The sequence below is a fragment of the Thunnus thynnus genome, chromosome 7, assembly GCF_963924715.1.
Source record: "Thunnus thynnus chromosome 7, fThuThy2.1, whole genome shotgun sequence".
NCBI classification, from domain to species: domain Eukaryota; kingdom Metazoa; phylum Chordata; class Actinopteri; order Scombriformes; family Scombridae; genus Thunnus; species Thunnus thynnus.
Window position 1 is genome coordinate 26,938,359 of NC_089523.1, and position 27,244 is coordinate 26,965,602.

The following is a 27,244-nucleotide window of genomic DNA, read 5'->3' on the forward strand; positions in this document are numbered from 1 at the left end:
CACTTTTCCAGATGTATGCAGGGAATACTGTTATAGGCGCATCTGCTAGACAGAGTATTATTTAAGCTTCCGCACAATCGTCAGAGAATTCACAATGTATAATTGCAAAGTTCAAATACTCATGTGTACCAAAACACAGTGTTTCAAAACTGTGGCAATATACTTTCAGTCCGTGAGTTGGTACTTTCCACAGATCCTTTAACTGAAATGAAAATGAAAGTTAATCAAGAAACAAACAACCAGGTTTCTTTTTATATGTTGCTCTTATGCTACCAATTAAAATTTAGATACAGTTCATGAGATACTGAAAGACCTTTAAACTGCTCAGAAACTGTTAATTTGCCATTTCACAATGAAAATTGTGGGCAACGTAGTAGAAACTTGATAGACAGCATTCCTTACAAGAAGTAATTTGATATATCTAATTATGCAATAACATTTTTGGATTGCAAGTCAAACAGACCTCACCACTGGCATGTTAAATTTGATAACTTTATCAAATTTGCTTATGATAACTTATCATTGCTTATATATTGAGGCTCCAAAGGTGCTAGGTGACTTGGTCACAGTTTCTGGCTCAGTTACTCAGGATGGATCTATGGTGAATTATAAAATGTCTTTTTTTAAAAAACAGCTTTCTCTGGTCAGAGAAATACCAGCACTTCAAATGTATCATTTTGAATTTGATGATGCGTGTAGTCACAAATGTTCCAGCGTCTTTACTTCTGATTTCATCTATTTTTATTGCACTTTTACTATGATTAGCATTTTCTATGTATTGTGCTTTTTATACTTGCATATGTGTTTTTAATACACTGTATATGTATTTTTTAATAAAAGTCCATTTAGAGACAATTACTGCAAATTAGCTTCGACTATAAATACTGATATGTGACTATTTGGTGATTATAGTGAAGCTTATGAAAAAACATTTGAAGTGTTAATGTGCATGCATTACAGATTGTAATTTTCTGAAAAAGTGCTGACTGAGCACTGGACACAGGATCAATTGATAAATTACTGAATGCTTTAAATGCTCACTGGGATTACAGGGAGTCAATATATAGTAACAGTTTGCTCTTGTTCCCACATGCTGAATTGATCCTGTATGAAGAAATTTAGTCTTAAATGCAACGGAGCAGAAAATCAGGCTTGCCTCTTGTTCAACTAGTTACCGAATCCTACTTTGAGTAGATGATTCATTTGCAAGCGCGGAAGCGACACGTGACATTTACAGGCATGAAAGTAGAGCAAGAGCAACGTAAGTTCAGTAAGCGTGCACTATGATGTGTGCCTTCTAGTGGCTGTGCATTTGAGTCGTTTTCCTTTGAAAGTTTCTGCTGAGGCAATAGATAAGACTCCAGTTGTCAGCTGTGGATCGGCATTTATCATGAGCCACTGGAGCAGGAGGGTGTGTGTGTGTATGGGGGGGGGGGGGGGGGGTTGGGGGGGTCGACTCAATATTGCTGGTATTATCCTTTAACCCAGATTCCTGCTGGTCTCATGCTTCAGCAGGCAAAAGCTTGGTGACCGCTGTCATATGGAGCGGATGATGGGATGAATGTTTGCCACCCTGCTCACCACTGCCTGCCTCTAAGTGGTGACTCCAGCACCTCTCACATCTGCTAGCTCATTAATAGAGCCACCGGCAGGAAAGAGCTCTCACGTGCTGGGCTGTGCAGACCCACATGTACTCACACACTACTGATGTGCAGCTGAGTAAGTGAAGGCGTGCACTGTGTGTGTATTGTTACACATGAACAGTATGTTGTTATTAAATAATCCTGCTCCTCAAACATCATCCCACTTTCTGCCAGAGTGCTGAGTAAAAACACTAAAGAATCCAGCTTGTGTTCGACCAGGGCCAAGCAGGACTGGATGTGAGAGCTGGTCTATTTAAAGGACTTTAGAGCGCCGTCCAGATGCTGAACTTTGTGGTATTCCATTTATTCCCAGTACTCAATGTCCTGGCCAATGATATCTGAGTAACATCCGGTGAGCTGGGGAAATCCTGGGACTCAGTGCTGGCAGTGCTGCCAAGATCAGGCCCGCTGCCATGAACCTTGATGTCAGATAGCAGAAATGAAATGCTGCCTCTCGGGGCAGACACCATAACAACAGACTGGATCAATATTCACTTATCTGTACTGTTTCGTTTCTGCTTTATTGAGGATTACGCAGGCCGAGTGGTTTCAGATTTTCAACTGAGGATATTATACGCATCATATCACAATTGTACGGCACTGTGGTGTTAACTCGCTCTCGAGAGCTGCAAAAAAAATCTGAAAAAAACACACTTTTGGGATCTACTAGAGGTGCATCTTGATGAGATAAAATAGACTGGGTGCGATTTTAAATTTGAGACAATGTTGCAAACATTGATTGATTGGGTCTGGATTTTGGCCACTACTTTTGTGGTTGCACTTCTAGTGATTTTTGGATTCTGTAGATCTTAACTAATTAAAGAGCAAAATGGTCTTTCTGAACCACAGGTCTCTTTCTGTCTGGTATGCATATCTATGACAACCGTCAACGCCTAAACTACTTTATCTCAGTATGAGAGAGTATGAGCAGTATTTGGGTCCAACACATGCTGTGATAATCAGTTTATGTATCCATACTTGAAATAGTCAAAAATGACTGAGATTAATGTTGTGCTAATAATGAAGGACATTTTTTCTCCTCTTTAAAACACGATAATGTGTTTTAAATGGACAAAAAATTCCATTGTTTGGTAGAATTTATGGTAAATGACTGAATCCAGTCTCATTATAGTCTTGTTTTCACATCTTAGTCAGCATGGTAGACACTGTTTGAAAAGCCAAACGAGATGGATTTTCCATTTTATCCCTACAACTCAAAACAGTTAAGATTAAAATAAACACAACATTTGAGCTGAAGCTTCTTGGGTTTTTCTTGGCATTGTGGCTGAAATTTTCCTGACCACTTTTAAGTGTGGAAAAAATCAGACAACCCCTTTTTAATTCAGTGTATCCTTTTGTTTTATATAATGTTCAATATTCTCAATAAAAAAAAGTAGCTGTTTTGTACAATTATGATCCTCAAACGGGGTACATGGTGTGAAATCAAACAGTAAGAAGGAGACATAGTGCTTTACGCAGAGAAAAAAAACATGTAGCAGTCCAAGTAAATGGATCATATACATATAAATGTTCTTTCCTCATGGCTCACAGGAGGCTCTATATACAGACATGTCTCTCTCTGAGGTCAGTGACCCACATCCCTCATTTCCCACACAGAACCCCACCTTAACAACCACTTTTATATACATTTATGTTATTATACTGTACAAATTACACAGCTCTTTAAATAACCTGCAGGCTGTCCAGCGCTGGTGCTTGACCCCCCCCCCCTCTTTTTTTTTTTTTTTTGGAGATCAACCAGATGGGACAAAAGTGTCTTTCAGGAGAGCAAGCTCTGGACCTGCTGAGGTGATCTGGGCAACAGGTTCTCTGGGTCTTTGTAGCTGTTAGCTGGGCTGGTCAGTGCAGTGTGAACCTCCCTGTAGGCTCTGCACACCAGCTCTGTCGACTGGCGGAAAATCTGCTCCCTGCACAAACAGATAAAACTCTTTAGATTCTTATACTCACACAATAAAGTACTAGCAGTGAATGGGCTTTTTTTTTAAATAAATAGGTCTAAAATTTCTAAATCAGACAAGCAGAGCTATGTTGTAATTAGTCACTGATCAAAAACTGAAATAAGTCAGCCATGAGTAGGAATTTGTCCTAATTACTTTTTTTTTGTTCAGTGACCAGTGTGTGCCCCCACTGTGTCAAAACAATGAGTGGCAGTATGTGGTGCACACTGCCATCTATGGATACATATTACAGCATTAATGCACTGCATCGGACGTCAGCAACAGCAACACATATTGATTTAGCAAAGAAAATATGACTCAAAATCAAATATTTCTCCTCCCAAATCACATTTGCAACCATATTTTAATGTCAAAATGTTAAGTGCTACATTATAAGTAATTTTACGGATTTCTAGAGATGTTTAAAATATCCAATCTAGTTATATCTCTGCATCTTTTTGGTTGTTTTCTTTTATTGAAGGCAAGAATGATTGATAAGTCTCTTGGAGCCTTTAAAAAAATCTAATTAGAGACATTTAAAAAAAACAACATACAACGTTGAGTGAAGGACGTAATGTAACCGTTTCTTGCAGTGGAGAGCGAGTGGAAGACACAACGTTCGGACTGAAGAGCCCAGTGAGAGGACTCAAGTCCTCAGTCGTATCCCACTCAGGCTCTTGAGATCCATATTTTTAATTGGCCCATAGAGAACACAGAACCACAGCACTGTGTATAACACCTCACACTACACCGAGTGCACTAACACGAAACGTGAAACGAAGGGAGTCTAAAAGTACATTCCCATTATTTGTGCGCTCCAGGAGCCTAAGATGCATAAGACTCTGTGTAGATTCATGACAAAAAAAACTGTGTGTACGCACAAAGCCACAACTATGCGTGCACATTCTTTTCATCAGATTCATAAAGCTGTGTGTACACATGTTTCTGTTTTACAAATCTCAGTCATTGTGGAAATAGGCGCATGTGAACAAGCCTCATTTCTACTCCCACAATTAGCCAAAAATGGATGAAGCTGTGTCACAACTAAGGATAAAAAAAACGATTATTAACAGTAAAATAAAATGTTGATTCCTATGTAAATTAAAAGAATGATAAAATGAATCACACAAAAATGATTGATCAATATTCCGTTTGTAAATGAGTCTTTGATTAGCATTTTACAAATCTGTGTAAACGCAAAAAAACCCCCATCTTTCAGCTTATATTTCATCTCCACCTCATCACATCACCCTCTAGAAAAACATGTGTACACCTGGTCTGAAGAATGCGTGAGGTGCACGCATTCTCGCCGCACTTACTGTGTTTCTAAATACCGGTTTATGTGCGGGGAATGGCGTATGCATGGTTTTTGTGTGTCCGCATCGTTTATGCATCTGGCCCCAGGAGTGTTTTCAGTATGCTGGCGGGTGTTTTTGTGTATTTAGGTGAGCAGAGAAGCAGACGTGAGAGATAGCGGGAGAGAGAGAGAGAGAAAGAGAGAGAGAGAGAAAGACAAAGAGGAGGAATGATTTCAGGGAACGAGTGTGAGTGAGAAATGGACCAGAAGCTAATTAATGGCGTCCTGCCCATCAGTCCTCCCATGTCCATTAATAGAGAACATTAACCTGAGGTACAGAGTGCTCCTCAAGCCTGCTGCACTTCCCAGTAAACGTGACTCATAGAAAGAGCCCTCCATTGTAGCAGCTGGATTGAGCTAAAAGCATGTGCATTTTCTGATCAGTAAGACAAATACAGGCAGTCATGCCGTCCGCTCTCTCAATGTGTTGGTGGCTTTAGCAATTTAACATCCAAACTCTCTGTGCATTTAGTCGAGTGTTTTGTTTGGAATGCAGTAATGATCGTATTACATCTGGGAAACTAATGAATGTTGAACATTATTAGGTCAACGCTCTTGTGCTATTTTTATCACTCTGAATATGCTCTTTACACTGTTACACCATGCAGTGTGGAAAACATTTAACTTGAAGCCTGAATGTTGCATGTGTTCAGTTCTTTCCCTGAACAGACTATCAACATTAGGGACAGGGACTCACTTGATGGCTGCGCTGAGCAGGAAGTTGAGCTGTGGCATCACGAGAGTGTCAGGCGACGACAAGTATCTATCAAACTGGACCTGTTGTTTTGTGCGAGAGATATAACAGCGGGTGACGAGATGAGAAATGTAGGGAAATTTGCTTTATGAATGTACACGCTAACTCACCATGGCTGCCTTCACAGAGGAGCTGTCCATGCTTGGGAGGAGGGACAGAGGACCCTATGACAAAGAAAAGTGAACATCAGCTTAGAATCCAATTCGAGGTTACAGCGAATAAACACTGAATCTCAGAGCTGAACGATGGTCTGGTGGTTGAGGTCCTACACTCTCTCAGGTTATTCAGGAAGCGCTGCAAGGTTTTCCCTTTCGGTGTTATTTGTCTACATTGCGCTGAACAGCTGCTAAAAATGGACGGAGGCAGGGACACAATTATGCCTAAATAAATTATGTTTCCTCTGGCCACCAGAGCAACAAGGACATTTCTTTTTCTTTGGTTTAAGAAAAAAATTTACTAAAAAATATATCATCATAATTGCGTACAGCTGTTTTATATCACCGAGCTTTCATGAAACAAAAAAGATGATCTGATAAGAGATTCATAATGTTGATAATGTGATAGAAGTCGGTTCATTACTCAGCCCTAGTTTACACTGAATAGATTTAATTGGGGGAAACTAAAATATAATTCACCCTTTTTTTGAATACATGTATCCATGTAACTAGACAAAAACTGTGCAGAGCAAATACAAGACTGACTTTGTGAACACAACAGCAGGTAGGTACCCTTAAGGCAATTAGCTGACACTGATTATCCAGAATGGCTGCATTAAGTCAAGCTTAAATGCCTAAATTGCCAACATTAAAAGCAGCAAATAGACGGCAGAGCAAGGGTCACAGTTACAGTGCGGTACCTAAGTGTGATTTTATGGGCATATGGGCACGTTAACAAACACACACTGTGACTCTACAAACTCATCTGCTAGCTGCTAGCTAGCCCCGGTGGAACAGTTTTGTTTTAATCACTGTTTTCTTGTTTCTGACTTGTTCATCTGATGTATCACAGAAAATTACAGGGATAAAATGTTAAACAGATATTGAAAGTCAACCTTAAAAGTCCAGAATAAACTTTGGAAATTTTGTCTGTCGTTGACATCTGGGATGCTGTTGAGTGTAGACAGTGAGTCTTAATCTTTTCAAACAGAAGACTATTTAAGGAAAAAACCCAAGACAGGCCACCCGAGGAGAGAAGTAGTCTGCTGCAGAATGACAGTTCTTGATTGAGCTTTGTGTTGAGCTACAGCAGGAGCAACAGGGTGTGGTGTGTCCTGACATGACCCAGGGTTTCGAGACTCGCATGCTAAACCACAACTATGGGTCTCAGTCAGCTTAGTGGCAAAGTGTGTTATAATGGGAGAGGAAGGCTCCAGGGCATCAGCTCTCTCATCTGCACAGGACACTTCTGGAGAAGCTAATGTTTTAATAGAACATAACAAGATCTGTCTCCCTCTGTACTTTTCTCATATGAAAATCTGATAAAAATGCTATTATGTCCTAATAAAGACATTGGTCATGTGGTAACCATAGCGATTGCTATTGTAAAGCCCAAAGAGGTAGTGTAAACAATACTGTTGGTACCTGTGTAATATAAAAAAAGATGACCGTTAGGGAGTCATACAGCAGATATGTGAGAAAAAAACCTCACAGTTCTATAACTTCACGAGTGAGTGCATGTGAAAGTGTGGTTGTGGTTAAGTGCCACGTGAGACCTGTTCAGCGCTGTGCTGCTGGACACAACTGTAGATATAACTGAGTCCGGCTCTGGTCAGCACGTAGGATGCCTGCTCGTTGATCAGAGTGTCAAGGTGTGCCTCGATCTAGAAAATGAGGGAGAGAGCGGTTTAAAATCCAGTCCAATGCTGCATTGTGAACCGATGGTACTTGTGGTTAATGGAGAATCACTGTGCTATTGATAATGAAACTTCCACAGGAGCTCTTGTGGTGCTCAATTACAAAAGACGTGCTAAAAATAGAGGGATAGATGGCGCATTTGAGCATGATGTGGCGGATATATATGACGCACACCCTTCTATGAGACAGCATATTAAATTATCTTAATAAAAGATTTGGGCTCTATGGGTTTTAATGAAAGGAGCGAGAATAATTAACCATTTTTAATGAACAATACCCCTACGCTCAGACAATGTGATGACTGTAAGGTGAGCATTCGTGCTGGATAACATTAGTGTTTAATGATTCAGTTTGTCTTTTCCTACAAAAGGTGTGGTGTGTTATTAATAGATTGTAATTAAATGTTCATAGATATGGAAGCCTATAGGGGACTATATTATAATGATAATGTAAACTTGAAAACGCAATAATCCAATTTGCATTTTCACATACACATATGGGCGTTGTGTGACCATATCAAAATGAAAATGGAAAAGCTGTTTGACATCTAATTTTCGTCATCTTAAGTCGCACCCCACTGTACAGTGGACAATATTCAAATTTTAATTAAAAACTGAAATTTACAAAGCAATATTTAAATCACAATTCAAAGTAAAATGCAATTTTCTAACAATTTGTAAATGAAAATGAAAACAGCATTTGACATTTCATTTTCAAAGACGACACCTGCTGTACAGTGGACAGTATTTGAACGCAATAGGCAAAACAGTGATTGTGTCCCGCCTACAGAGAATGATTGACGTCATAACTGAAGACCCTCCTTTATGAGATGACAGATTTCATTTTCATTTTGACACCACAACAGTGTGGTGACATGTAGGTATAAATGCAATACACTGGGGGTGCTGTTTCACTTATTGCGTTTGAATACTGTCCACTGCACAGCAGGTTAAGTCTCTGAAAATGAAATGTTAAATACCGTTTTCATTTTCGAATTGTTAGAAAATTACATTTAAACTTCAATTGTGACTTAAATAATGCTTGTACAAATGGAAAATTAGGCTATATTGTTTATATTGCATTTTCATTTACGAATTTGATTTAACATTTGAATATTGTCTACTGTACAGCTGGTATGACTTTGAAAATTAAACATCAGTTTTTCCATTTTTATTTTAATATGTCATAGAACGCCCATACGCGTATGTGTAAATGAAAATGCAAATTGGATTATTGAATTTTCCTTTTAATATTTACTCAAATAACACATACATATGTGGAAAATTATAACACTATTGTGGAACATTTTCATTTCCAAGTTTACATTATCATTTTAATATTGTCCTCTATAGGCTTCCATAAATGGATACCTAAAACATGAAAACATAAATCAATTCTCAAATTCACTATTAATTTGTTGATAATTGTTTAAAGTTGACACAAGTTGTATTGTAGGAAGACAAACCTGGAACTCGAGCATCTCAAGCCTCTTGTCAGTGAACTCAAAGAGAGCCAGCGTAGTCTTCATCACATACAGTGAGTTGACCATGTAGGTAGCCATGTCAGCGGTGCCGAGGTTACTGGCTGACACAGTGCACAACTGCAGGAGGGGATCCAAGATGCAAGAAAGCACCTGGAAGAGAAGAGGTAAGGCAGATCCTCATGAGGTGAGTGAAATATCATTGAACAGGTGATAAAAAAAAATAAATAAACACATTTACAGGCAATAAAGTTAGAAGCAAAAAATATGACAATAAAAAGAGGCAAGTTTGACTTTTTTCACACTTCTCCCCCACCCTGATCATACTGTACAAAATGTGTGTTTACTTGAGCAAAGTCAGCCTGGCGGGCATCCAGGGGAACCACTGAGGAGTCGTGGGAGGCCAGGACCTCCCTGAGGAGGGACAGGGTCTGAGTGAGAGAAGCTGTGGGTCCCAGGTCTGCAGGTGGCAGCTCCACCTGACCAGGCAGACAGGGCCAGGAGAAGACAAGAAATATGGAGCAGAGGTAGAAGGAGAAAAAGAGCAAAGTTATTCTTGCAGAGGATAGTTGTATGGGATATAGCTTTTACCAAGACAAGTGATCCCCATAACATCAAAGCTTTAAATATCCTTAATGAGAATGATTGACCAAACATACAACTGCTCCCTGCTGCTATGCTGAGCCTCAGCTTGTTCTGAGCTTTTTTAGAGTCGAGCTTTTTTAATGAAGAGGGTTTTGATTTCATTGGCTTCTGGACACACAACAGAGAACTGTGCCTGACCACGTTTGTCCACCTAATAGAGCAAATTATGAGAAGGCTGTGTTCCTGGCATTAGCTGGAATTGACACTAAAACCCTGAGGGCCTTCAATTTGATTAACACCAAGCTACAGGGATAATTCTTGTAACTGCTATTGATCGGGGCACAGCCAGAATGTTATGAGGAAGAGCTCCTGCTCGTGCTGGGGTATATTTGGTAGGCAATTTAACTAAACAGTAACAAGTCTAGTGTTTTTTGGCAGCTAGCGCCATTTCGATGCTGTGGCCAGCAGGCCAAAAATGTTTACAAGTGCTTTAGAAACAGCCTTGTTGTCTTTGAAGGTTGAGAGGCAGAGCTGGAATACACGATGTGTGTCCACAGGGTGCTGTACTGTCATTTAAACGCTTTCATGAAAGAACATTGTGAACCTTCTGTCTTAAAAACAAAGATTACACTGCTATCTCTCTTCTTACGTGATGCTATTGTTTTCCTAGCAGTCCCTTACCTTGACATCTTTCTTTTTCTGAATGGATTTTTGTAGGAACACTCAACTTAGGTTTGCTTTTTTCTCATTTTTGTTGATCTTCTACTGAAGCACTAACCACTCTAGATAAGAAACAAATAACTACATATTTCATAAGTAACAAATAAACATATAAATAAAGAAACAACTCAAAATAAACTGCACAGACAAATTACTGTACATCAGGTTGAACACACTGCATGTACCAGGGTAAATATTGTGGATTGGTCAAATAAACCTCATCTTACTCATACTCTACCTTGTCCATGAGTCTGCTTGCATGAAGGCTCAGGCTGTTGAAGAACATCTTTTTACTGAGGATGTGCATTTCCTCAATAGTCATGAGCAAGGAGGCCACACTGGTCCCAGTGATAGAGCTGGACAAAGATCATGTGGGACAATTCATCAATGCAGCACTAACGGCTAAAAACAACAGATATCTTGTTATACTGCACACTTCAAAAAGCTGAGATACCTGATGGTGTGGTGGTAGAACTTCAGCAGGTTGGACAGCTTGTAAAGCAGGACGGCACCTGGCTCAGCCACGATGACCTGTTCGATCCGAACCTGAGGGACAGTTCGTATAACACACCGACTGAGTACAGGATCAGAACATGACAGAATACAGACAGTGTCTTATTCTTAAATATCGTTCTATACTAATGTGGTTGCTCACTTTAAGCGGCCTGCAGACTCCCTCAGTGATGTGTCCAACGACCTCCTGCATGTTCTCCTCCACACCTAATGAAAGAGGAAGACACACACACACAGAACACACACAGTCAAGGCTATTTGAGATTCAACACATCAGCTCTTTTGAGGGTATTATAAATATGAGCAAAGCATAAATTAATCCATAATTAGGGATAAATGTCTTTATTGGAACAAAAATAAGCATGCATGAGCAGTAACATATTAACTGAGCATCCTTTACATCACAAGGGAACACACAAGTTTATTCCTGTATCAATCTTATGTTGCAATCACAGATTCAAGTATATAATCCGACTGTGGAATTTTTTTTTTTAAGTTCACATGTGACAACAGTCATTCAGACTGAAACCCACCCACCTAGTCGGTTAGGGTTTTTCCCAAATGAACTCTCACAGGGTTTGTTAGGTGTGAAATAATAAATATTAAAATACAGAAAGCTACTCCAAAAGGATGTAAGGAGGTAAATGTTGACATTTTTATAGCCGGGATTTAATAGCTTTGCGTAACTGAATCGATCGAGGACAAACAACGGTCTCGACTGATCCTCTCACTGAGTTCTCTTCATTCTTTACTGCTATGAAAACTAGAGAAGGTAAATCAGGGAAACAAGCACAGGATTAGTCTGTCAGGCTGAACTAAATGTACTGGAATTGGATTTGTTCACACTTTTTAACTGTTGCCAAAATGTCTAACCACATGGAATGACTGGTTACTTAAACTCTATCCAATAAACAAGCTACTTGTGAGTCCATGTGACATTTGTTTACAAGCAATAGTTCAAAGGCAAAATACACCAAATTAAAAAAATTTGCGAAAAACTTCCAATGAGGTAAAATAAAATTAAAAAAAGTTTAAAAAAAACAAGCTGTAGATCATATTGATGTGATCTAAGGTGCGGCACGAACCGGGATAATGGAGAACTGCGCACTATGTAATTAGCATGTAGGTAGCGGCATACCTTGCAGAGTGACTTGTTTCAGCAGAGCTTCTAGATGCTCTTTCTCTGAGGCGGTGGCTTGGTGCAACCAGGCCAGCATGTCCCCAACATACCTGAAAGATCGACAAACCAGTCCGTATTAAAACAGCACGTCACCGAGGGGCCAACCGAAGGGCTAATCTTACCGCGTCCTGACCACAGCTACATTGAAGCATGGGGTCATCGTGTTTCACTCCCCTCACACACACACAAACACACAGTTTTAGTGTTATATAATGGTGGAAAGCAGCAAACTTGAATTATTGTGTGTGTGTCTGAGCGTGTGTGTGTGTGCGTGTGAATAAATGTGACGATATAGGGAGGTGAGAAAGAACTTGATGTTCTCAGAACTGCTGATGCCACCTATTAAAGTGGAGGTGATTTTGTGTTCCAAACATGGCTGATATTCTGAGAAAATCTCCCATTTGGCTCCTGGGCACAGGAGCAAAAGGGAAGAGGATGTGGTGCAACAGGAAACAGAGACACGCTCAGACACTCCTTGAAAAAAAAAAACAAAACACACAATCATTTAACATCTGAAATCCAATTTCACTCGCAGGGGTTCGGAACAAATTCAGATTAACTTATAGATCAAGAACTCATGACATTTGCAATCACACAACAGACACACTGTGCATTTGGGAAGGTAGAATATTTATATCTTTAATAAAAAGATATAAATATTTAAAGGGACAGTTATTTTTTTGAGGAGTTGTACTATATCTCCTATAATATTTAGAGTCAGACACCCCGTTGATTCCATTTGAACGTGTAGTTTGTAGTTCTTCTGAATAGTGAGGTCAATATTTTGTGATCAATAGAAATTAATGCAAAATCCTAATTGAATAAACATTCTGGAAATACTTTTTAATAAATGTACATATATATATATATATATATATATATATATATTTATTCAGCAGCAAACAGGTTGGAAGTAATATTTGTCACTTTATAAATACACAAATTACAACCTGTGGTTCAATTCAGCCTGTCATTTATCTTTGGAGGTGCATAATGGTTTGTTTTTTTAGGGGAAGCTTCTCTTTGAACCTGCAGGCATCAGTTAATTGAGCCATCTATGCTGAACTCACAAATCTTTAAGAAATGGTGATGTTAAGCTCACAAACGGGACTGGAGAGATACCTCATAGGGTCATGTGAATGCATCTCTATGGGACGGGGAGTTCCTCCTGGCCCGCCCCGTGTGAGGGCATCGATGAAGCCTCGTACCACCGCACACCTGCGCGCGGTCCCGAACTCATCCAGAGTGTACCTGACCAAACAGAAGAAGAAAGAAGGCAACATTGAAAACCCCCCCGAAACCTTATGTGAAAATACTGCGGCCAACATGTTTTCGTGCAGACTGTGTGTCGGAGGTCAGTCACTGACATAAATCAACAATGTAGGCAGCTTTTCCAAAAGGAAAGAGTTTGAGGTTGTTTTGATTACTTGGCGGTGGCGAGCTCTTTGTCAGACTAAACAGAAGATAGTGCTGAATTAAGATTCCAGGAACGCCGGTTTTTATTCCCTCAGCCTCAACATCCCCAGCCTGCGCATGACCTTGGACACTTTCTGGGCACCGAGACAGGTGCATTTTCAAGAACGCAGCATAGACAGAGGGAAGATTCGCCATGAAAACATATCTCGGGGTAACGTGTGAAATTTTCCTGTGTATTGTTTTTGTTCTAGGGACAAAGTTGAACTCACAGTAAGCGTCAGGAAATCTGGGAGTCCTACGTAATTCTACGCTTTATGTGAGCACACATTGCTCTCTTGTAGTGGTGGGTATGAATCATTTGCATAGATATTAACATTCAATGCTTTTAAAAACACTTTATTCCTTTTTTTTATTCATTATGTAGTTCCTCATTCAGGCAGTGCTTGCTTTAAAATAACTAGAAGTAATGGGCATAGTAGTTGCTCAGTAAGTATAAGTATGTGTCATGATTCTCAGAGTGTCAAAACCCTTTGTTATACTTTTAGCTAACACACTAAAAAAAAGCTGTTGACTTGAAAGAGGAGATGAATAAGGATTAAAAACAAAGCAGACAAGGTACATCAAGGACGTAGCTGTCGACAACCATCTTTACATCATGCTAATTTTCTGTTATATAAAAAGATAGCGTCCCTGTCAAGTTTTTTGACCACTAGTGGCACTGTGGAGAAGTGACTTGATGAGCAGGTTCGTGTATTTGTATCATATTGTTAGACCAACATTTCTGTAGTCCTCCAAATGTATCCAAATGTATTTTGGAGAAAAACACTAAATATAGACAAAACTGTTTGTTTACAATGTTAATGGATCTAATACAATGTCTCAAATACAGAAAATAGTATAAATTCTCACAATTCATAAAGATTCATTTTAGTGAGCACTGTTTTGTTAAACTACAAGGGTATATGCTTCCTCAATACAAACTTGCCATAAGCCTGTGGCGGTCATTTTTTTTGTTTTCAGTGCCACTTGTTTATATTTTGGCAGTGATTTTTTATGGGTCTGCATTTTCTTCTACGCCTGGCTGCAAGATGGCGACATTTTCTGTAGCTCCAGGCTGTTTGCTCTGTTGTTTTGCTAATCAAGAACCTCTTTGTTTCTCTTGCCAAGACCACGTCGGTGATAGAGACGGCAAGAATCTCTTTGGCCATAAGCTCTCGCAGTTCACGTGTCGGGTGCCGACACAAGACGGTTGCAGAGTGAAATACAAAGCCTTTCGGTCGATGGGGGAACTGCTGCTTGATTTTGAATTTAACAAGAACATATTGCCAATATCAGTGAAGTGTTGTGCCAGTAGACTTGCCCCATTGATGCCTTAATTTTGGACGTGTTAAAAAAAAAATCCATCACCTCTACTTCCTGTTAATGCTCTTAGAAGACATATAAACATTGATTGGCATGGGGAGGGAGACAAATGAAGGGACGGACAATACAGTATGTTGTGTCTTACTTGTAAAGGACAGGTCGGTCCTGTAAGGCCTCCATGGCTTGAGTCAACACAGGGCTGATATCACAGGTCTCCTGGGTCAGTCCCCTGCATTCATCTACGTAGAAACAAAGACAATTGGACAAGAAATGTCTCAATGAGAATGGAGCACTATCATCAAACCAGAGAAATAGTTACAGTCTTTCTAGAAACTATGCTTGTGTTCTGCTCCATTCAAGTTGCTAAATGTTTTGGACCATAACAACTCTGTTGGCAACGACCGCACCAAAGCACCAGGAACATTTTTCAATCATATTTTCCCATGAGCTTTTCCCAAGACGTCAGTCAGTTTACTTATGCTTCAGACAATACAAACAATGAACAGGATTTAGGGTACTGGGCAGTCTTCCACACTGTTGAGAAAATGGGTCAACACACTCCACTACTGTCGGCGCTTACCGAATGCTTTAAATGCTAAATGACATAAAGTGAATGCTCTCTTCAGAAAATGTGTAGTAATATATTTTTTTGTATTGTAAAATTACACAAATTTGGTTTCTATGACCTAAATGATTTATTTCCATTTTAATTTCATTGACATGATTATAATTGATATAGAGGATATGAGTCACATGTGTCCTCAAATGTATACTATACGTGCTATTACAGGATATTTACTTTCACTTGAGAGAGCACAATATTATATTTAGTTACATCCATTTACATCCAGCAGTAGCAACTTTGTGGCGATAAAAAAAAAAACAAACTCAGATGTCTGACAATAGAATTTACACTCTCGTTAATTTTGACAAAATGCACTTATGCCTTCTCTGTTTGACAACACAATACCCAAATTCATTGTGAAGCCCTCGCACATAAAGCGTCATAGTGAGTCAGTTTTATCCCTCGCCGTACCCGTGGCATTAACTCTGTGTACTCTACTCACTCTGAGCCCAGCGGTAGAGCTGCTCATATGATGTCTCCTGTAACACGGCCATCTGCTCCATGATCTCTAGCCTAGAACAAGCACACAAACCAAGACCACACATTACATACTCATGACCTGCAGCATAGTGTCAGATCCCTGACAGAGACATAAATACCAGACCTGGATGTTTTTTTCCCCTACTTGCCTGTTTTACCACTCAGGTTCATAAATGTAACAACAAAAATAAAACCACTGTAAAAAAAAAACTGTCAGTGGAAGCGGAGCACGGAGTAACACTATGTGGTGAGACGTGCACCTTACCCTGCGGTTTGCTGGTTGGTTCGCAAGAGGATTTTCACATCCTCGTGGATGTGCTTCACCCGGCTGAGAGCTTTGAAGAAATCCTGGAAAAATAATGGAAAATAAAAGGACACATATGAAGCTATTAGGAACAACATAAGCTGCAAATTTCCAGAAATCAGTGTACTTTTTTTTTTAAAATTACAACAATGTTTTCTGGTGTGACCAAGGACTTAACTGATCATGCTATATTAATAAATACAACCTTAATTTGAAACTGTATCATTTCATGTGTGTTGTATTAACTAATGGATTTAAAATCCCGACCACGTCTTACAACATATCAGATGTTGTGGCAGCATGTTGGCAGAGTGAGAAGAGGCATCACCCTTCACCAGATGATCCGAGTAATGAAGCCTCTCAAGCAACAGACTGAAGGTAAAAGACAGCTGCAGATCGGCAAGGCAGAAATCTGCGTGCCTGATATTGCATCCTCCCATCATTTAGGAGCAGATGGGAGAATTCTTTACAGGGTTTAATTCATTAGTATACATCATAATGGAGATTACCTCAGTAATGGGTGCATCCCGAGCCCCTCGCAGTGTGGCCATCTCCTCGTTAGATAGCTGAAACTTGGCAAGGAAAGCCTGGGCAACCTGAGCCCGAACCTCCAGGCGGTGACTAAGGGAAAAGGAATAAATGTTGTCATTTCCAACGCTTGTCATTATTTCCCTTTGATATAAAAAAAAGAATATTTTTTTATTGCAATGCTTTGTCATATAGCTGGGCCTTTGCTTGTCATTTTTATTTGTTTTGTCTGTCTTCCAGGCCCCTTGGGATTTTTTTTTTTTATCACACAAAAGCGCTCAAATGTTTTATCACTGTGTTTTGTCAACCCCTTGTGTTTTCCCAAATAAAAAGACCTGTCTGGAAAACTAGAATAAAGTTAAATGCTATAATTTAACATCAAAAATAGGGAAGCTTGTCAACAAGCTGTAATGTTTAAAGTCATACAGCAGATGGCAGTCACACTCCTCACACACAAACACACACACATTTGCTGGCAGTGAACTACAAGTCAAACAACAGGATGAGGGACACAGAGTGAAGATATCATGTGCAGCAGTCAGAAAATATATAACAGAGGAAGACAAGAGGGACAAAAGGAACACAGAGCCGGATACTGGCAAGGTTTTGTCTCTATCAATAACAGCAGAGCGATCACTATCAGTGTCACTGTAAGTGTCTTAACACAATAGTGACCATGGCAACCGCCCCGGTCTAACAGGGAACTCTGTCACGGGATAGCAGAACAACAGTGAGTCCTCCCTCTGTCCCCATCTTTCTATCCAAACCATCTCGTCTATATTCTCTCCCTCTCTGTGAAGGCACGGCTTGATCGGTAAATCACCAGGTTGTTTTGGTGGAGGAGAGGAACCCAACATTATCCGACCATTGTCTCTCACATAGCTATTACCAGTGACCAGCCAGCTGGAAGCAAAGGGTTGTAAATCTGTTGCAGGGCTCTATGATTTAGTACAAATTTATATTTGTAGAGCCTCACACACACACACAATAGCTTGAGGCTTCTTTGCCCTTAACGTATTACGTGTTTAGATTTTGTCACAACATGCTGGGAGAACAGCTTGGCCTTTAACTAGATCACTACCTTTGCACAGACAGGCTTTATAGCAGCCCTGCTATTATTTAAAAAGGCGTTTTGAGGTTGTTGTTAAAATCCTTCAATCCACCAGATATCTGTTATTATGGTACATTATTTAGGCAACATAATAGAGCATTGTTGTATTCAAAGTAGCTGTCACTACCCAACATTGCACACATGTGTATAGAACATACTGAAAGTCAAAAACAGAGAGGAGAAAACTGAATGACAATTGATTAGAGAGCACATTTATCTATTGAGAGATTAAAAAAAATGAAAAAAAGAGGCTCTTGAGCTACCTGATATCACACCACAATTACAATGACATGTAACAAGATAAGGTCAAAAGCTAGTATATGGCTGGACAGTGTGTGAAACGCTAGAGGACTTCTAATTTGAAACAGATAACAGGAAGTGGCGGCATTCCACCGACCAATTGTGTAACTTCATCAGTCAGTCAGTCATTCAGGGACATTTACATTTATAGCAGTGTTTTTCAATCCCGGTCCAGGGGCACCCCTGCCCTGCATGTTTTAAATGTTTCCCTCTTCCAACACTCCTCAAGTCAAATGATCAGCTCATCATCAAGCTCTGCAGAAGCCTGATAACGACACACTCATTTGAATCAGGTGTGTTGGAGCAGGGAAACATTTACAACATGCAGGGTAGGGTTGCCCCAGGACCAGGATTGAAAAACACCGGTTTACAGGGCTGGTCTGCTGCGGTCCAGCCAAAAATAACAAGCTATGCTAATGGTTCATTAATCACAGTGGGTGATGCATAAATCAGTAAAACTATTTCCATGTCAACATGCTTGTCTTCACACACACACACACACGAGCAATATTAATATGAAGTCTGCAAACTCTTGTAGAATGAGCGGCTACATTTGTAGGAAAAAGAGATTTTTATCACTAATATGCAAATCTATGCAGCAAGCTTTTAGAAGAATCTAATTTGATAATCTGTTCTAGTGAGAAACTACAGTTCAAACATGGAATTTGTATCATGACAGACTTATTATCTTCACAAGAAAACTCACAGGCAGAAACGTATACATGCATAACGTCTGCATGTGGGACAAAAGGTCTCACATACCATTTTTATTAGACATGAAATTGATTGGCCACCCGATGGTTCTAATCATCTCAAAAGGCTTCATAACCCTTATCTGATCAGACATATTTAACATGCCTCAGCTTGGAATTTCATTTATGAAGTATTTAAGCCACAGACTGTATTTCTAGCTATGTATCTCTATGTGAGTTTGTGTTTACTGTGTCTATGAGATAAGTTCGCATAATTGATCCACTGATGCTGAGCTAGCGAGAGGAATTTATCTGAAAGCTCTCACAGTTAATTTGGAATGATTTGGTTCAATTGATTGATTCAATATTTTATTACTTGACACTGAAATGCAGAAAACAGAAAAAAATACATTTTTGAAAGGAGAAAAGGCGATGTCTGTTTTTGTTGACTTTGCGACTGAGTTCTCATCATTAAACCACTTGAGCTGTAATAACGTCATGTACTCAACTTTCCATGCCAAAAATAAGATCTCACGAGTCTCATCGGAATGCAGCGATTGTTTCCATCCCGTCATTCATGAAAACTTCTGTCTATGGACACTTTGAACTTTTTTTTTTTTTTTGACATGGGAGCATCAGAGGAGCAAACCTTTTTGGCATGTCAAACTTTGTAAGAGAATCACCCCTAGAAGATAAGAAATGCCCCCAATTTCTCACATCTAGGCTGAGAGTGACAGACCTGTTCCCCCGGGATGTAAATCACAACAAACAGACAGGCTGCACACGCCTGTACAAGGTGAGGAAAAGAGGATTGCGGGAGCTAAAGCAGAGGGGAGCAAGGGAACAGTGGAGCAGCAGGATCTTTTCAACAGTGCTGTCAGGACTTGACACATTCTTCTCCAGACTGCAATTACCAAATACCAGAGAGAGGCAACATACTTGAGTGAATCGGCAAAGTCACACTGTAAGACAAGTATGTGGAGACTCTGAGGGTGGTGGTTCCAAGGAAAGATAAAGTCGGTGAGGTAAGCTTCTCTTGGAGAATGTCCAATAAGTGCAGGTTACACAATGTGACATGACAGGACGAAATTCCTACACAATAGACTACAATGCATAGAACAATAGACATGTTGCAGTGTGTAAAGGTCTGCCTCTTTGTTTGTGTGGTGAGATTTCCCAACTAGGCCAATTGATTTTGTCTGTTCAAGCATAGAAAGCGTTTAAGCTACATAACACAGCAAAATCTCATCAACAGCTTCGTCACACTGAAATTACCAGTGCCTCCTTAATTACCTGACAGCCGATTTTAGAAAAACTGAGAGCATGATCAGCAAATAACATTTACCAAGCTCACTAGTTATTATACGGTACAAATAGAAAAATACTTCTATAAAAAGTAGTCATTGGTTTCTTATTGGTAGAGAGCATTAGTTTACACAGACAGGTAAGATAAAGAACATGAAATGATTTACAGGACTGACTGATAATCGTACGGACTGAAAGATAAGGAGATCAAGATCAACTGCGCTTTCTAGCGAACGAACCAAATGACCAACCTTCTCATAAGTTGTAAACCATGTGGTTTGATTATCCATTAAAATCTATTAGGGGCCATTTCAAAGGCTTGCGTGGAAATTTGGCATTCACAAAGCTGTTAGTTAGCTACGCGCCAATGATCACAGAGTGCAGTCGCAGCCAGTCCCATCAACACAAAGGCATACTCACAGCCATACCCTCATTAACAGCCAGCTGAGCCTTAATAAGGCTCAAGTGTCATTTTACACAAGTTGTCATTTACAATCTCAAGTCCCTGATCGTTCTCTCAAGGGTTTCAGAGCTTTTGATTTATTAATGACCTACACAGAACTCATACTGAAAGCAGTTGCTTTATTTTTGGGAAAAACTGTCTCAAATGAAACACAGGTCTCCATATCTGATAATTCATCACAGACCACGGGAATTACTGTGAGGTAGTTGTGGTTACCTACATTGTTTGTGTTGTTTCTTTGGCATTAAGCCAAATAGGCCTACTGTAGCTGCCTGAGTGGTTCAGTAATAGCTGGTAAATTAAACCAACAGTCCAACCCCTTCACGCAGTCAATAAAAATATCCGTCCGTGAGATGTCTCAACTTGTTCAGGGTGATAACATGTCACCGTAATGCAGAGATTACACAGTGCAAGACAGGTGTGCAGCATTATGTTTCATTACGGAACAACACACAGCACCTATTTAGTGCTGTTGCTGACAGCGTCTTTGAACAGGACCGGCCCCTGCGTGTAACGAAACAAAAGAGCAGCGTGTCTGAAAGCTGGCAGGCAAACACAGTTCGTCTACTCCCATTGGCTCACCTCTCCCACCTTTGCTTCTGCACACTATAAGCAATCTGCTGGTCCTTTCCGTTTCATTAGAGCTGACAAATGACACAGTGCCACCGGCAGGTAAGATAGCAAACAGTTCAGGACAGGCCTGCTCTGCCGGGTAAATATACATTAGCATCTGCAGAGCTTTAAAAACGACTGTACTGTCTCTGCAGAGCTGCCCAACGAGCACAAAATGTGATATTATGCTGCACATCTAGCATGGCTATAATAAGTGTCAACAGAAGAAAAAAAAAAAAAAAAAAAAAAGACAGTGGCCTGGGACTGCAGAGGATTGTGTGACCTGAAATAGATCTGACCGAGAAGACTTGAGTGGTGTGGTGCAGGGGGCTGACTGCTGGGTGGCTGAAGGAGGACAGCTTGACTGCACACTTCCCCTGGCAGTTCTTCTGAGACAAAATTACTCAAGACAAGGTCACAGCCCAGCATGCAGACACTATCCCATCTGGCTGTGGAGTCATTGTGGCTTCGCGAATGAAAATGTCAAACAGACGGACAGCAGGTCCAAAAGGAACCACTATGCAAAGAAAAAGACAAGGCAGGGGGCCACTCAGAAGGGCATTCAAGTAAAACCTCTGAGCACTTACCTTCGACAAGGCCGCCCCGCACAAAGCAATATGAATTGTATTAATTCATGTATGTGTTCGCTGATGGCTTTATCCCCACTGGTGTATGTGACTGCTCTCAGATTCAGAGCTCATCTCCTGCCTCTTTAATCTCACTGCCTCCCTTCCTATGTCACCTTTTCTTCAAGGAGGTCCTAAAGCTGTGCCAGTGGAGCATGGAATTGCAGCAGTACATCACAGCTGTCAGCAGTGTCTTTTGCCAGAAATCTACATTATCTTTGCCCATATCCCTGTCTCCATGTCAACTCACAAGGTCACTGAGCACCGAGGTCACAGCCGCTACTAATGCTAATGAACCCCACCCCCAACCCCCACTTATCAGCTAACAGGAACGAGTGTTTTATTTTCACATCCCTGTCAACACTCTGTCAGCCAAATTCATAGATTAATGATACCCCGATTAATTTTATTGGCAGCCTCTCAAGCCTCCAAAAAAACCCATCAGTATTCCAAGAGTTGTGGATGGGTGAGTACCCTAGATACACTATCTGCCTCCACTCATGATTCTATGTCATGGTAAACTGTATATATTAGATCTGCATATCTGATGGCTCTTAATATGTGTTGTCAGCAAATCTCAACGCATATGCTCAAATACGAGAACACACTGATGAGCTGCTCCCAAGTTGTAATAGCCTGGCTTCAATAAGATCAGGGAGTGGTGCAGTGTAAACCGGAGCTACTTTGATGTGTATCTCAAGGCCAAACATCACAGGACATGACGAATAAAACAAAATAAAGCTCCATTAATGATGATTGCTGCCTTCCTTATGCAAATAGACAAGTGCAGGAAAATATTCATCAGACTCATGAATCTTTCATCCCTTCTCATCAAAAATAAAGATGTGCTTGCCAGTTCCTCCTGCCCTGCACCAAATCTCTCTGACCCTAAAGAGAAGCTGCATTTCACAGACTAGAATATTTCTCTTCAACTTATTGGTGTTTTAACTTGGTAGGTCGTTTCTTTATTTGTGTAAATATGTCAAATTATCAGTATGCAATTTTAAATTTGTGGCCTGGTTATATTTAAACTGGAGTGTGGGACTTACATATAAATATACATGAACGTTCATTACATTGAAGCCCTTGACAAACAAGTTCACACATTGCTGATTAAGCCTATCATCGCCGGGTAAATCTCTCTGTATTTCGCAATACACCGGAGTTTTTAAAATTTGGTGTCTGTGGTGACTTTCCCGTGCTGGTTTACTGAAAGCAATGCGTTTTACGTCAACCAGCAATGATTGGTTTTCGACTGTTGACCGAGACAGACCGTCCTCAGTGTGTCCCATCCACGTTGCATTGCCAGGACGGGGACCGGCTCACGTAAAAAGCCTCAAACAGTGTTTGTGTAATTACTCTCACTGCCAGAGGGGGGAGACAAAAGTTCCGCACTGCAACTTTAAAGGGCTAAATTCCCTTAAATTGCCAGTAGTGTCAAATATTCTGGAGAGTGCAGTGGAAACTCCTAGAAAACAAGGAAGTCCTAGCATAATCAGCCTCTCTTTCCAAACATAATGTGTACCATAAAAGCTTATCTCTTGCAAAGTGTACAATTCTATTCCTGCCGTGTGTTTTGATTGAAGTGCTATTTGTGTGGAAACTTGACTGAATAGAAAAAAGGGTAATTTCTCTGAGGAAATGAAACACCAGAGAGATCGGTACGATGGTGTCTAGCTTTCGACTGATGAAGATGCCTATCAGTGACATATGTGACGGATTTGCAAAATGACTTGTAGCCTCAGAACAGATAAGGGGAAAATTTGCAATAAGAGATTTCTTCGGAATAAAGTTGCCAACCTATCTCCATGATCTCCCTGACATTCTGAAATGCCAGATAAAAGTTCAGGGTGACAGCCTCGTCTCATGGTCTTACTTTACATTTTGGTGACACTTTAGTCACAATCAGATCGAGAACATCTTGTGATTCCAACAGTAGAATAAAGTTGAGTTTCCAGAATCATTTGCACACCGAAACTTGTACAAGAGTGACCGATGCATATTTGGTGTAATCCATTATAAATAGCCCTACAATAAATACTACCTTACTTAAAACGTAACATCTATATTAAGACTACTACCTTAGTTATTTGAATGTGTATCACCCAATTCAATATAAATATAACACAAATGACAGTTGCAAGAATTTCAACTCAGCTGAATTAACTACTAAATCATTAAAATTGTAAGTTTTCCAAAGGTGCCAATAATTACTGTGTACTGGATTACATTGCACTGTTCTACTTTTCTGGCCGTTCTGTGTATTTGATTCATGTGGCCTCAGGAGGAAAAAGGGGAAAGCTTACATGTAAACCATTAATACTAAGATACTGTAAATGTATCCATCTTTTTTTTTTTTTTTGGTTGCAAGTTTCATGCAGTAACACACACACACACACACACACACACACAGAGATTTCATCACCCCTTTAGAATGAACTCACTTCTCTCCCTGAAGCTTGTTGGTTTTTACTATCAAGTCTTGAGTTTGCTCCTTGGCAGCCTGTTGAAGAAAAGTTCTTTGATTATTTGCAGTGGCCAAAATATATGTTCTCAAAAGAAATCTAAAAATGTGTCATTAAAATCATACATTTGATTCATACTACGCTAAGCTTGCACAAGTAGCCTATACTAACCTCCATTCATGTTATGAATACACAGTTTCAGTAAATCCTTATTCATACAGGAGAATGTTTTAACAACATGCCAAGAAAATATACTACACCTTTAATCTACTGGTCATTTCTTCACAACATGTAGTCATGGCCTGCACATCCTCATGAACACTTTCAAGCTCCTGTGGAGAACATGAAATCACAGTTGACACAGCACTGAGGCAGTTTAGAAATAACTCTCTGTATATGAAATACAGTATTTCTAGATACTGGTGATGCCATCCACTTCATAAATTACAGTTTATTGCGTTATGAGTGTCTCAGAATTCTGAACAAATTTGTGTAACTTGCTGGAATCACAGGATTTTAAGATCTCAATTTCAGTCTTCTAAAAAATTAGACTGATGTGATTTGGGTAGGAGCATTTTTAACACAACCTTGAAAATTACAAAAAATCTAAATCAAGGTATGTTTTTTTGTGAAATATTGTCAGGAATTAAGTGTATCTACTCAACGGCCTCTGCTCAGGCTGTGAATGCTTCCATATCCCATATCACACCACATATGCTTTTCCTCGTCCTGGGACATGGATGCTGTTTTAAATAAAGGATAATAAATTGGATTTTCTTGCCATCCTCAACATTACCTCCTTTACTTCCTTAAATATTCGTGCAAACTCCTCGTTGATTGTCAGGCTTCGTCTCTCTATATCACCTCGAAGATTTCTCCTGGTGCGCAAGCTGTTCTCAGTGAAGAACACCGACAGCGCCTTCAGCGCCTCCAGCATCTCCTGGAAAGACAATCAGGACATGATCATACCGGTTAGTTGTGACAAATGTAAAACTAAGAATCTGTTCCCCTTTCACATAAATCACCGGAATCCAACTGCGTGGGAAACGAAATATGGGAGTTTTTGGCCGCCTGCATTTTCTCACTTACAGTCCTTTTCGGTTTTCATTATGAGGATACAAATGTAGCAACATGCTAACCATTAAAATAATAAACGCTGTGTTTGCCGTTGTTAATACGCTTTACCACAGCCAGTAATGAGCAATATCGTTTCCTCCAAACAACTGTCTCCGGGCAGGTTACAATATCACCGTAAAGCCGAAATATCTCCTGTCGTCAACCAACTAGCTTGCGCTGCACCCCTAGCTACTGTTAGCTAGCTAGCAAAGAGCTAAACTCTTAACGTACCTTGTCATTGTCAAGCCTCGTCTCCAATATTTTGTTGAGCTTTCTTGATAGAGGGTTATTGGGTTGAGAAGGCGCATTTGGATTTTGTATAACAGTGGAGCTATCAGTTGAACTGTCTACCTTAATATCAGCCATTGTAAACAGAAACAAACCCTCCACGTCAACTTTCGGAAAGGATGTTATGGTCCTTCTGGAATAAATGTCCGGCCGGCGTGTAGGAGAACAAAACAACGTTCCGCTACGAGATGATTTACCTCTGTTGCAGAAATGGCTCTGTTGAACAGACCACCAAGGACCGATGATGATGATAATGATGATGATGATAATGATAATGATGATGATGATGATGATGATGATTATGATGTAAAACAAATATATATCATTATATCAAATAGATACATATCATTCTCTGGGCTGCTCACTCCTTCAAGCAAATCTAAAACCAAACATTTAAGTTGAGTGAGTTATCATTATGTCATTTCAGGTAGAGAATATTACATGTCCTGTGACAAGATAATGAGATTGCAGGTCAAATATTTAACAAGGTAGAGTGGTGGGCTCAAGTGGATCGTTTATTTACAGTGTATTGGGTCGGTAACTAGTCTGTGTCAAATTAACTTTAAAGGATAAATGAGACTAGAGTATGATCTACATAGTCAAGATATCTCTGGAAAATGTTGATGCTACGTTCAAGTGCTGTTGGAAATATTCCACTTATGAGGAAACTCAACAATAAATTATTCATGGAGATAATAGTGGGAATACTCTATGGGAATATGCAAAGTCTAAGGACCTAAACTACCAGTCTAAGAATCCCAGAACAGCGACCTGGCTGATCAGACAACTGCCAAAATAAGTATTTGACATTAAGTTAATTATATAAATAAATATGAATTAAAAAGAAGTCGGCCTAGATCATTTAAGGTTTGATTGATAATACTGTGACTTACAGTAGGATATCAATTAGAGTCAAAATGGTGATAATATTTCTGACTTACCAGCCTCAACCACAAGTGTAAAGTAACAGTATACCTTGAGTACTGTGTAATTATGGTTTTTCAGGAACTCAGTGATTTTCTTAACCCAATTCCAAGACTGCATTGTTCTTGTAAATTCAGCTCCATAAATGTTATATTTTTTCAGATAATTAAAAATTGGATCGTGCTGATTAAATCAACTAATTTTTTTTTTTTTTTTTTTTTTACCAAAAACCTTCCTTTAATTCTGTTCTGAATGCCAAAGATAACTGATTATTTCCAACACTGCCTGAAGATGTTTAATACCAAGACAGACAACATCTTTGAACCCCAAATTAGATCAGAGCACACACCCCGACATGTCCAAATCCATATGATATGATCTACAATACAATGACTCAAGGAACCATTGCAGTTGATAGCTACAGTAAACTCATTAGTATCCTGTCACCATGCACCATAGTCCTATAAGCCATGACCTGATCTCTAAAAGTCTTTCCTGTTTTTCAAAATGATATGAAATTAAAAACTCATCCATTTGAATTTCAGTCAACCTACTGACTAGTAAGGTGTGATATATGGAGGACT

General features: G+C 39.7%; 1 protein-coding gene across 1 annotated transcript; it reads right to left on the reverse strand.

Moving 5' to 3' along the window:
- Window positions 1–3,363: 3,363 nt before the first annotated feature.
- Window positions 3,364–25,888, reverse strand: cog6 (component of oligomeric golgi complex 6). Its single transcript, XM_067595235.1, has 19 exons — window positions 25,680–25,888; window positions 25,129–25,272; window positions 24,593–24,664; window positions 24,312–24,370; window positions 16,740–16,851; window positions 16,192–16,274; window positions 15,889–15,959; window positions 14,967–15,060; window positions 13,166–13,294; window positions 12,002–12,093; window positions 11,006–11,070; window positions 10,805–10,896; window positions 10,589–10,706; window positions 9,393–9,524; window positions 9,031–9,198; window positions 7,424–7,531; window positions 5,823–5,876; window positions 5,656–5,735; window positions 3,364–3,571 (listed from the first exon to the last, which is right to left on the reverse strand). Exons 1-19 carry the CDS (start codon window positions 25,812–25,814, stop codon window positions 3,424–3,426), a joined length of 1,956 nt encoding a protein of 651 aa, XP_067451336.1. The 5' UTR covers window positions 25,815–25,888; the 3' UTR covers window positions 3,364–3,423.
- Between the last annotated feature and the right edge of the window lie 1,356 nt (window positions 25,889–27,244).

Bases quoted from the DNA above. Each gene is read 5' to 3' on its own strand.
- cog6 (XM_067595235.1), bottom strand. From the start codon at position 25,814: ATGGCTGATATTAAGGTAGACAGTTCAACTGATAGCTCCACTGTTATA. The intron at 16,852-24,311 runs GTGAGTTCATTC...CTTTTCCCTTAG, and splicing joins AACAAGCTTCAGGGAGAGAA to TCACCGCCTGGAGGTTCGGG. The intron at 9,199-9,392 runs GTAAACACACAT...CTTCTCTTCCAG, and splicing joins GCCAGGCTGACTTTGCTCAA to GTGCTTTCTTGCATCTTGGA.